This window comes from Eptesicus fuscus, chromosome 21 (genome assembly GCF_027574615.1).
Source record: "Eptesicus fuscus isolate TK198812 chromosome 21, DD_ASM_mEF_20220401, whole genome shotgun sequence".
NCBI lineage: Eukaryota > Metazoa > Chordata > Mammalia > Chiroptera > Vespertilionidae > Eptesicus > Eptesicus fuscus.
The window spans coordinates 12,186,315-12,198,858 of NC_072493.1; the positions used below are offsets into that span (position 1 = coordinate 12,186,315).

At 45.0% G+C, this 12,544-nt stretch overlaps 1 protein-coding gene across 1 annotated transcript in view; it reads right to left on the reverse strand.

Moving 5' to 3' along the window:
* LOC103284615 (cadherin-1) overlaps window positions 1-12,544 on the reverse strand; it is a 97,325-nt gene that overhangs the window by 30,069 nt on the left and 54,712 nt on the right. Inside the window, exons 6-13 of the mRNA XM_054709948.1 lie at window positions 11,821-11,965; window positions 10,619-10,794; window positions 10,233-10,355; window positions 7,632-7,775; window positions 7,355-7,510; window positions 6,443-6,587; window positions 2,215-2,390; window positions 1,830-1,952 (exon numbers count right to left, since the gene is read on the reverse strand). Coding sequence (XP_054565923.1) covers window positions 1,830-1,952; window positions 2,215-2,390; window positions 6,443-6,587; window positions 7,355-7,510; window positions 7,632-7,775; window positions 10,233-10,355; window positions 10,619-10,794; window positions 11,821-11,965 — 1,188 coding nt within the window. The remainder of the gene's footprint in view (window positions 1-1,829; window positions 1,953-2,214; window positions 2,391-6,442; window positions 6,588-7,354; window positions 7,511-7,631; window positions 7,776-10,232; window positions 10,356-10,618; window positions 10,795-11,820; window positions 11,966-12,544) is intronic.

A 12,544-nucleotide genomic window follows, 5' to 3' on the forward strand; every position in this document is an offset into this window, starting at 1 on the left:
TTAGTGATAACACAGTCAAGGTTCCAGAGGACAATTCCATCCCCTACCATGTATAAAACCACTGGTCATTGTTTGCCCAGTGTGATTCAAGCGCTATTTCCTGGTTTCTAAAATTTCATTCAAAATGGACAAGAAAAACATGAGAGGTGCTTAGATATCATCACAAAATACTTCTCAATTCTGCATAGTTCCCACAAACACACACACACACACACACACACACACACCATCTCTATCATCACATTCACCTCCTAGAGAAGCAGTCCCGCCTGCTGGGTCAAGGGCAGGCTTTGGAGTCAGCTCCCTGGCTTTGAATTCTCACTATTCACTTGCATATTGTGGGCAGATTACTTAACTTCTCTGTCCCCCGGTTTCCTAACATCTAAGAATGGGGATAATATTAGTACCTACACCTCATAAGGTTTTGAAAGGAAAAATGAGATACTAGTATTACAAATAGTGCTTGAACGTAGTAAGTGCTCCGCAAATGACAATGATGAAGAGGATGGTTGAACTGGTTGGAAAACTCTTGAGTTATGGTTTTAATGAAGTCAAGTTTGGAATTTGACCCCAGCACTGAGACAAGCACAAACCCAACTGTCAATACTGTAACCTAAGCATAAACAGCACCATCTTGCACCGCCATGGTGGCGAACCGGCATGGATGAGTGCATACAGAGTCACTTGCTCCACTGAAGAGGAAGACAAAGGCCATGCCTTGCTGACGTCAGGATTACAGAGTATTTTCAGAGAATGGTAATAAATGACGATGAGCACCTGGCTGGTAAAACATAACATTAATGGCTTCATGTGTAAAATGAAAGGGAACTGTGCCTAAGCATACTGAACATGGAATTCATAACTCAGAAAAAGGAGACTCTAGAATGAGAAAACCCACAAACAAAGAGAAAGAACTGCAACATCAGATATAAACTTATCCTCCCACTGCCCAAGCCCCCGCTTTATTTAGGAATAATCCTATATAATAAAAGAGTAATATGCAAATTGACCATCGCTCCAACACACAAGATGGCCACCCACATGTGGTCAAAGATGGACGCCCCCATGTGGACACAAGATGGCCACCACAAGATGGCCGGCAGGGGAGGGCAGTTGTAGGTGATCAGGCCAGCAGTGGGGGGGATGTTGAGGAGAACCAGGCCTGCAGGGGAGGGAAGTTGGAGGGGAACAGGCCTGCATGAGAGGGCAGTTGGGGGTGGCCAGGCTGGTAGGGGAGGGCAGTTAGGGGCAATTTGGCCAGCAGGGGAGCAGTTAGGCGTTGATCAGGCTGGCAGGGGAGTGGTCAGGGGGTGATCAGCCTGGCAGGCAGAAGCAGTTAGGGGCAATCAGACAGGCTGGCACGCAGGTGAGCGGTTGGGGGCCAGCAATTCTGGATTGTGAGAGAGATGTTCGACTGCCCATTTAGGCCCGATCCCAGTGGTGGGATCGGGCCTAAATGGGCAGTTGGATATCCCTTGAGGGGTCCCAGATTGGAGAGGGTGCAGGCTGGGCTGAGAGACACAACCCCCTTACCCCCCCCCCATGCACAAATTTCATGCACCGGGCCTCTAGTTAACAAATAAAATTGGTGCCTGGTATTAACTCAAAAAATGTTTATTCAATGAATAAATAGAACCTGATACAATTTGCTACTAAGATGTTCAATGCAAGGTCATGGATTCAATAACTGATTTTGGCTACTTACAAAATTTTGCCAAGGGGCATGAGACAGACACTAGCCACGCCTATCTGCGTTCACTAGTTGGGGGAAAGCTTTCAAGAACTTCCCTCAGGAGCAGATGAAAACCATCAAAGGGTAGCAGAATTACCTTGGTTGGCTCAGATTCTGGAGGGCTTGTCTCAAGGACCGTGATCACAGCTTTTGCAGTTGTGCTTAAGCCTTCACCTTGAAGGTCAGCAGCTTCAAGCACCAGGGTGTAGTTGGGAAACTTCTGCAGAGATTGAACACACCCAAGTTAAGACCAACAGCCACATTAGCCAGCTCATAGCACAGACACAGATATTTTATCATCTGCGTAAATGCCAGCCTATCAGCCTGTCCACTAGGCACAAAACCTCTGCACACATGTGCAGATGCAAAGCTCAGACCATGACCATATAGGTGGTAACTGGCCTCAGCAGAGTTTTGTGTTGTCCATGGATTTAGCTAATGTGCATTTGCCCACAACACCCTCTGGATCTCTTCCCCCTAACCTCATGGTCCAGCCCGGTAGTGAGCACACTGATGACTCCTGTGTCCCTGTTGATGGTGAACATATGAGCATGAGGCTGTCTAGGCTCTTGGCTGATGATCCTGTAAGCGATGGCAGCGTTGTAGGTGTTCACTTCGTCGTCCGCGTCTGTGGCTGTGACCTGCATCACGGAGGTTCCTGGAAGCATGAAAGGAGAGGAAGATCGAGTCAAGCTGCATTCAGGGTCTGGTCAGTACTGCTCAACTCAACACTGCCCAGAGCGTTAAAGGCTGGGCCCCAGGGACACACCATGTCATGGCTCTTCTGGTTGCTAATTTCCAAATGATTTAAAACAGTGCTAGAACAATGCCCCTTTGTGTATACAATTAAAGAGAGGTTTCTGGCTTGTGTGGATACCAAAGAAAGGGTGTCACTACTATCACTACGTGCCCCCGGTAGAGGTCCAAAAAATGTAACTAAGACCTTGTCTACATAAAAAGAAATGGACAGCCAGTTTGAAAGGGAATTCCCATGGATGACAACAAAGAATATCCTTGCATGATATTATTCTACACTATCATTAAAATTTATCCCCAGATTTGGATCACCCCCAATACTTATAATAGTTCCTCGCACCCTTGGGAATAAAAAAAAAAAAAGTCATCTGTTTGGTGCTTGGAGACAAACTTAACACATCTCTTGATACTTTAGAATTACTACAGCATAATATATAATTATCCCAAGCAAATGTACAAACTAATTCTTGGAATGTCTGGCAGCAATTTAAAAAGGACATGTAAGGATTTAACCCTTTTCGTTGTGTGGAGGGCCTCCTGGGAGGGCACCTGAGCACTCTATATTGGTCCCTCTTACCCTTTAGGCCAAGAGAGACCCTCTTGACACAATTCAATTGCTCACAGCTGTTGCATGAGCTCTCTGTTCATGTTGAGGTTGAAGTCTCGTTATGGCTGGTGCCATGGATCTGTCTCTCACCCAGTAGGGCGAACTGAGCCCCCCCTGGAGAAGAAACCCGGGTTCCAAAAGATATGTGATCAGGGCTGGGGCCCCGCCAGCAGGCGAGGGGATCCCAAGACAGGAGCTGGGCATGGAGGCCACGGGGGCATAGGCTACCAAGGAGACAAAACTGAACCTCACGTCACCCTGCTTGGCCCCGGAGGATGGCTGGTTAGCCAGAGACGGGTAAGATTCCTCAAGGAAGGAACAACCTAAGACAGGCACAGTCGCAGAGGGGCCATCAGGAGAGAATTTGGGGATCAACAGAGGTGGGGCACAGACCCTCACCTCCCCCAACATTGCAGGGGCCTGAATCCTAGCCCCTTCTGAGGGAGGTCTCCTGCCCCCATGGCTGCTTCGTGCTTCCCATGCCCAGCTCAGATCAGGACCCAGGTGACCGACAGAGACTTGGCCGACAGCAGCTGCCCTCTCACTCCAACAAGAATTGTTTGAGTTGTCTTGTACTCATGTTGTGGGGAAGTGGGTTTATGATATCTAAATCCAGCCTACCACCAGGAATGCTCAGGACCTACTCAAGAAGGCAAATAATCCCTTCCACCAATATTTACAGGGTAAAACAAGATTATTGTTAGAGTAATAAATTTGACAGTAAAATAGTAGTCAAGTTTTCAGGCAAATTTAAATTGGCCAGTTGAAACAAGTGAATATTCTAGAAAAATAACTGTACTGGACAAAAAGGTGTTCCTAAAGTATCAACTAAAATCTTTATTGGTACTTCATCTCACGATAAAATTGTGCACCATGTAATGAACCTAAAACAGTAATATTATAGTACAAAAAATTAAAATTTAAAAGCCATCAAGACTACATTATAAAATTTTCAAAAGCCTCCTAACATTTAAATCAAAAAAGGAGGGGATAGTAGAGTAATATCATGTAAGGAAAAATATCCTGTAAGTAAATTACATCTAGAAAATTAATACTTTAGAAAATTAATTGTAAGGCTAAAAGCAAGACACCCATGAAAAACACACAAGGTGATAAAACAAGCCAGAGGAAAATCATTTGGGCAAAAATTGAAAAAGGATCCCCAGTCAAATTTATAGAAAATATTCCTTTATTAACTTTTGGTCGAGAATATGTTTGTATATTTTCAGAAAACAACTCCGAGACCATGTGGATTCTAGCAAGAGAAGAATCGACAGGACTACTACAGCCATGAATACAGAAGAGAAGCAGTCCAGAGACAGAAGACGCTGATGTGGCCTTCCCATAATAGCAGTTAGCAGCTGTGCATCACTGCAGATTGCCCAGGACCAAACCAGACAGAGTCGGACCTGCATTACCACCAGTTGTCCACCATCCAGAACTGAAATGTCAGTGCTGACATGTACACATAAGGAACTGTTGGACATTGAAATTGGGTCTCAAAAGAACTGTTGGCCCAGAAAGAAACTCACTACAGACCGATTCATTTGCCTGTCACCATAACCATTATTGCTTGTCTCATTTTCGGTTCTTATAAGTGTATTTCTAAGAGCACATGATCTCACTCATCTAGGGGAAATAATGAACAACATAGACTGATGAACAAGAACAGACCCAGAAACAAGGAGGCATGGATCAGACTGTCGGGCCTCGGGGGGAGGGTAGGGAAGGGTGGGGATAAAGGGAGAGATCAACCAAAGGATTTGTGTGCAGACATATGAGCCCAACCAGTGGTTAAGGACAACAGGGGGGTGGGGGCATGTGTGGGGAGGGGGGTGGGATGGAAATGGGGGGACGAGGACAAATATGTGATACCTTAATCAATAAAGAAATTTAAAAAAAATAAAAAAATTTAAAAATAAATAAATAAATAAATAAATAAAACAGTGCTAGAGGAGGAAGACTTCTATCAGGTGAGCAGTGTTCCAAGAAATTTTGGGTGAGCGTGGATGTGAGGGGGAGAAAGGAAATAAGTTAGGGTTAAATTAAACTTTTCTTCATGTCTCTTATACTGAGTGAATAGCCTGAAAAACAGGAAAAATCCAAAGATGTCCACAATGGGCTTCTCGGCCACAGCTTCACATGAGGGAATGGGTCCTATGAGATCATTGCCTTCCAGGTGGGAGAAAATATTTATAACACAAGTGACTGACAGGACTAGCCCCTAGGACATCTAAATAACTCTAAGTGTTTATAGGAAAAAGACAAATAGCCCAAGGGAATAAAAGGGCAAAAGACTTGAATAGACAAATTGTCAAGAAGAAACGTAACCCCGTCTGGTGTGGTTCAGTGATTGAGCATCAATCCAGGAACCAAGAAGTCTCTGGTCTGATTCCTGGTCAGGGCACCTGCCAATGGGTGGGGCTTATCCACCATTTGGGAACATGCAGGAGGCTGGCCAATCAATGATGTTTCTCTCTCATCAATGTTTCTATCTCCAGATCCCTCTCCCTTTTTCACTCTCTAAAAAAAAAATCAATAAAAACATTTAAAAAAGAAAATGAAGAAATTCATAGGCAAACAAACATATGATAAGATACTTAGCCTTTTAATAATTAGAGAAATGCAATTATAATTGCACTGAGATATCATTCCTCATGGACTAAAGCTTAAAAAGTCTAGTAATTACAGAACATACATGGCTCATGGGCACACAAACTAGTTAGGCCACCTTGGAAAACAGTTTATCACCATGTAGAAAAGTAGGAAAAACTAACAAGATTTTTATCTAGGGTCAAATTCACACACGGTGAAGATAGATTTGGAGAAAAAGAAAAAAAGGAAATAATTACCACAAACATGAGGGCAGTATCTACCTATGGGAAGTAGAAAAAATTGCTTCTCTATTTAGAGGCTGTGTGATCAGGAAAATCGTTTGAGGGACTTAAACTCTGGCAAGGATCTATTTAGTGAAAGAAGGCTGTTTTCATTTTTACTTTATTTTTTAAAGTTTTTTCTTAACATTTTCTTTTTCTAGTTTTTTTTTATTGTAAGAATACAGTATATAATACATTGAATGTACAAAAATGTGTTATCACCTGTTTATGTTATGGGTAAAGCTCAGGAAGGTTGTTTTTAAACTACTCTGATTTTATACACATTTTTACAAATAGCGGGTTGTACGCATGTGCAAGCATAGTGCCCTCCCCCACACACAAACACACTTACACACAGTGGCTTTCACTGAAATTCTGTCCACAAGAAGGGCCTGATCCCAAATGCCAGCCCCAAAACACTGGGGGTTCAAAGGACCTAAGCATCTTTCTGGGTATTTGGCTCCTCCTTACCTGGGAGAGCACCTTCATCGACAGACCCCTCAAAGACCGCCTGGGTGAACTCGGGCCTGTTGTCATTCTGATCTCTCACTGTGATCACAATCTCCATCGGATCCTCAATGGCATCCCCGTTGGAAGACACAGCGTGAGAGCAGAGCTGCAAGAGCCACGGGAGGGTTACTTGGGCCCCAAGGAGAGAAGAAGTGGGAGGAGGGGCCCGACCAGAGAGCGGGCTCCACCTGGTGTCCCCTCCTTCCCACTCTCTGAGACCCGAGTGCATGGACACCTGCAGCAGAGCCCTTTTCTCACCCACGTGCTGCTGCTCCAATGAGGTCAGCAGACTGGCTGAGAGCATGACATGTGGAGACCTGAGGGCTGGAGAACACACCCACCAGGCCAGAGCTCCCATTCCCTCCTCAGGATCTAGGCTCAGGAGATAACGGTGGAGCCCTAACGCTCTGACTTCTTCCAAGCAGGGTAAAATTAGCCTGGCCACTCCAGTCTAGTGTGTCCTCCTGATTTTTCTGCATTTGGCATCAATACATTACTTCCCAGTTTCCGTAAGCTCACTCTGCTACGGGGCCCAGAAATAGCTCTGGACATACGAGGAGCTTGGTTTTTTTGCTCCCCAACATCATCACTGGCCTCTTCCTTTGAATGAGGAACTTTTAACTCCAAGAATAAGTTGATATCTTGAGTCTAAACTTATGCATGATGCATAAGGACTCTCCCTGCTTTATTCCTAACAACAAAAACAATTTAGCAATCCCCGTATCCAGGTTCTCCTGTCATTTCTCTTTATCAAAGTGGCAAATTAAGACCCTCTTATGTCCAGAGTGTCGAATCTAGGGATCCAAATCGGTTGACCAAAAAGTTTGGGAAAGATGGGACCCCATCATTAATAAACATCTAAGAGATACTCACTATGTATTGGGCAATTGCTTCTCTATCCAGAGGCTGCGTCACCTTTAGCCATCCTGTCTCTCTTTCAATAATAAACACACTGATGGGAGGTGCATCAGCTCCTTGGCCAGTGATGCTGTAGAAAACCTGTGTCTCTTTGTCTCTGCTAGACTTGATCTGGAGACAAAACAGACACAGAATTAGCAAGGGAGGATCCTTACATTCGGTCTTTCTCCTTCCTCTCTTTGGTCCTTCTCTGCCAATTCCTCCCAAAGAAATAGAGGGCATTCTTCTCTACCTGGACCAGATTCTTAGGAAACGGGCCTTTCTCATTTTCTGTGCAGCTGATGGGAGGGATAACCCAGTCTCTCTTCTGTCTTCTGAGACCACGGTGGCAGAAAGGAAATGTGGGCACTTCCGTCTGGGTTTCAGGGAGAGATTCCTAAAAAGAAAAGAGATAAAAAAAACATAATGAGGGAAGTAACAGGCATCCAAATTGGAAAAGAAGAAGTTAAGTTGTCATTAGTCGCAGATGGCATGATATTGTACATAGAACACCCTAAAGACTCCATCAAAAAACTACTAGACTTAATAAATGAATTCCGCAATATAGCAGGATACAAAATTAACACCCAGAAATCTATAGCTTTTTTATGCACCAATAATGAACTCACAGAAAGAGAAATTAAAAAAACAATCCCATTTACCATGGCAACAAAAAGTATTAAGATACCTAGGAATAAACTTAACCAGGGATAGCCGATCCATAATTGCCTGTCATCATTGATGTTCTTTCTCTCTCTCTTTCTTCCTTCCTTTCTGAAATCAATATCCATATGTATATATTTAAATTGCTTACTTGCATAGTGTCATTTTGTCTACATGATATCCATTTGTTCTAATAGAAGCGACTGGGATCGAAACAAAAAACATCCTAAGAGACTTGTATTAAACAGTTTCCATGTAAAATAATGATAACGTTATGCACACACAGGGAAATAAGATAGTGGAAGATGGAAGGGAAAAAATCTTCCAAATTGTGCAAGAGTTTTAAAGTGATTAGTGATAACACAGTCAAGGTTCCAGAGGACAATTCCATCCCCTACCATGTATAAAACCACTGGTCATTGTTTGCCCAGTGTGATTCAAGCGCTATTTCCTGGTTTCTAAAATTTCATTCAAAATGGACAAGAAAAACATGAGAGGTGCTTAGATATCATCACAAAATACTTCTCAATTCTGCATAGTTCCCACAAACACACACACACACACACACACACACACACACCATCTCTATCATCACATTCACCTCCTAGAGAAGCAGTCCTGCCTGGGTATGCGCCGGCTTTGGAGTGTTCTCCCTGGCTTTGAATTCTCAATATTCACTTGCATATTGCGGGCAGATTATGTAACTTCTCTGTCCCCCGGTTTCCTAACATCTAAGAATGGGGATAATATTAGTACCTACACCTCATAAGGTTTTGAAAGGAAAAATGAGATACTAGTATTACAAATAGTGCTTGAACGTAGTAAGTGCTCCGCAAATGACAATGATGGAGAGGATGGTTGAACTGGTTGGAAAACTCTGAGTTATGGTTTTAATGAAGTCAAGTTTGGAATTTGACCCCAGCACTGAGACAAGCACAAACCCAACTGTCAATACTGTAACCTAAGCATAAACAGCACCATCTTGCACCGCCATGGTGGCGAACCGGCACGGATGAGTGCACACAGAGTCACTTGCTCCACTGAAGAGGAAGACAAAGGCCATGCCTTGCTGACATCAGGATTACAGAATATTTTCAGAGAATGGTAATAAATGACGATGAGCACCGTGCTGGTAAAACATAACATTAATGGCTTCATGTGTAAAATGAAAGGGAACCGTGCCTAAGCATACTGAACATGGAATTCATAACTCAGAAAAAAGGAGACTCTAGAATGAGAAAACCCACAAACAAAGAGAAAGAACTGCAACATCAGATATAAACTTATTCTCCCACTGCCCAAGCCCCCGCTTTACTTACGAATAATCCTATATAGTAAAAGAGTAATATGCAAATTGACCATCACTCCAACACACAAGATGACCACCCACATGTGGTCAAAGATGGACGCCCCCATGTGGACACAAGATGGCTACCACAAGATGGCCGGCAGGGGAGGGCAGTTGTAGGTGATCAGGCCAGCGCGGGGGGGGGGGGGGGGGGGAGAATGTTGAGGGGGACCAGGCCTGCAGGGGAGGGCAGTTGGGGGGGAACAGGCCTGCATGAGAGGGCAGTTGGGGGTGGCCAGGCTGGTAGGGGAGGGCAGTTAGGGGCAATTTGGCCAGCAGGGGAGCAGTTAGGCGTTGATCAGGCTGGCAGGGGAGTGGTCAGGGGGTGATCAGCCTGGCAGGCAGAAGCAGTTAGGGGCAATCAGACAGGCTGGCACGCAGGTGAGCGGTTGGGGGCCAGCAATCCTGGATTGTGAGAGAGATGTTCGACTGCCCATTTAGGCCCAATCCCAGTGGTGGGATCGGGCCTAAATGGGCAGTTGGACATCCCTTGAGGGGTCCCAGATTGGAGAGGGTGCAGGCTGGGCTGAGAGACACAACCCCCTTACCCCCCCCCCATGCACAAATTTCATGCACCGGGCCTCTAGTTAACAAATAAAATTGGTGCCTGGTATTAACTCAAAAAATGTTTATTCAATGAATAAATAGAACCTGATACAATTTGCTACTAAGATGTTCAATGCAAGGTCATGGATTCAATAACTGATTTTGGCTACTTACAAAATTTTGCCAAGGGGCATGAGACAGACACTAGCCACGCCTATCTGCGTTCACTAGTCGCGGAAAGCTTTCAAGAACTTCCCTCAGGAGCAGATGAAAACCATCAAAGGGTTGCAAAATTACCTTGGTTGGCTCAGATTCTGGAGGGCTTGTCTCAAGGATTGTGATCACAGCTTTTGCAGTTGTGCTTAAGCCTTCACCTTGAAGGTCAGCAGCTTCAACCACCAGGGTGTAGTTGGGAAACTTCTGCAAGAGATTGAACACACCCAAGTTAGGACCAACAGCCACAGCAGCCAGCCCATAGCACAGACACAGATATTTTATCATCTGCGTAAATGCCGGCCTACCAGCCTGTCCGCTAGGCACAAAACCTCTGCACACATGTGCAGATGCAAAGCTCAGACCATGACCATATAGGTGGTAACTGGCCTCAGCAGAGTTTTGTGTTGTCCATGGATTTAGCTAATGTGCATTTGCCCACAACACCCTCTGGATCTCTTCCCCCTAACCTCATGGTCCAGCCCGGTAGTGAGCACACTGATGACTCCTGTGTCCCTGTTGATGGTGAACATATGAGCATGAGGCTGTCTAGGCTCTTGGCTGATGATCCTGTAAGCGATGGCAGCGTTGTAGGTGTTCACTTCGTCGTCCGCGTCTGTGGCTGTGACCTGCATCACGGAGGTTCCTGGAAGCATGAAAGGAGAGGAAGATGGAGTCAAGCTGCATTCAGGGTCTGGTCAGTACTACTCAACTCAACACTGCCCAGAGCGTTAAAGGCTGGGCCCCAAGGACACACCATGTCATGGCTCTTCTGGTTGCTAATTTCCAAATGATTTAAAACAGTGCTAGAGGAGGAAGGCTTCCATCAGGTGAGCAGTGTTCCAAGAAATTTTGGGTGAGCGTGGATGTGAGGGGGAGAAAGGAAATAAGTTCGGGTTAAATTAAAACTTTTTTTCATGTCTCTTATACTGAGTGAATAGCCTGAAAAACAGGAAAAATCCAAAGATGTCCACAATGGGCTTCTCGGCCACAGCTTCACATGAGGGAATGGGTCCTATGAGATCATTGCCTTCCAGGTGGGAGAAAATATTTATAACACAAGTGACTGACAGGACTAGCCCCTAGGACATCTAAAAAACTCTAAGAGTTTATAGGAAAAAGACAAATAGCCCAAGGGAATAAAAGGGCAAAAGACTTGAATAGACAAATTGTCAAGAAGAAACGTAACCCCGTCTGGTGTGGTTCAGTGATTGAGCGTCAACCCTGGAACCAAGAAGTCTCTGGTCTGATTCCTGGTCAGGGCACCTGCCAATGGATGGGGCTTATCCACCATTTGGGAACATGCAGGAGGCTGGCCAATCAATGATGTTTCTCACTCATCAATGTTTCTATCTCCAGATCCCTCTCCCTTTTTCACTCTCTAAAAAAAAATCAATAAAAACATTTAAAAAAGAAAATGAAGAAATTCGTAGGCCAACAAACATATGGTAAGATACTTAGCCTTTTAATAATTAGAGAAATGCAATTATAATTGCACTGAGATATTATTCCTCATGGACTAGAGCTTAAAAAGTCTAATAATTACACTCACACACAGTAGTTTTCAAACAAGTTCTGTCCACAAGAAGAGCCTGCCGCCAAATCCCAGCCCCAACAGACTGTTGTCCAATACCCTATGCTTCTTCTTTCTGGGTATTTGGCTCCTCCTTACCTGGGAGAGCACCTTCCACGACAGACCCCTCAAAGACCGCCTGGGTGAACTCGGGCCTGTTGTCATTCTGATCTCTCACCGTGATCACAATCTCCATCGGATCCTCAATGGCATCCCCGTTGGAAGACACAGCGTGAGAGAAGAGCTGCAAGAGCCACGGGAGGGTTACTTGGGCCCCAAGGAGAGAAGAAGTGGGAGGAGGGGCCCGACCAGAGAGTGGGCTCCACCTGGTGTCCCCTCCTTCCCACTCTCTGAGACCCGAGTGCATGGACACCTGCAGCAGAGCCCTTTTCTCACCCACGTGCTGCTGCTCCAATGAGGTCAGCACACTGGCTGAGAGCATGACATGTGGAGACCTGAGGGCTGGAGAACACACCCACCAGGCCAGAGCTCCCATTCCCTCCTCAGGATCTAGGCTCAGGAGATAACGGTGGAACCCTAACGCTCTGACTTCTTCCAAGCAGGGTAAAATTAGCCTGGCCACTCCAGTCTAGTGTGTCCTCCTGATTTTTCTGCATTTGGCATCAATACATTACTTCCCAGTTTCCCTAAGCTCACTCTGCTACGGGGTCCAGAAATGGTTTTTGCTCTCCAACATCATCACTGGCCTCTACTTTTAGCTCCAGTAGGCTGATATCTTGGGTCCAAAGTTATGCATGATGCATAAGGACTCTCCCCGCATTATTCCTAACAACAAAAGTAATTTAACAACCCCCATATCCAG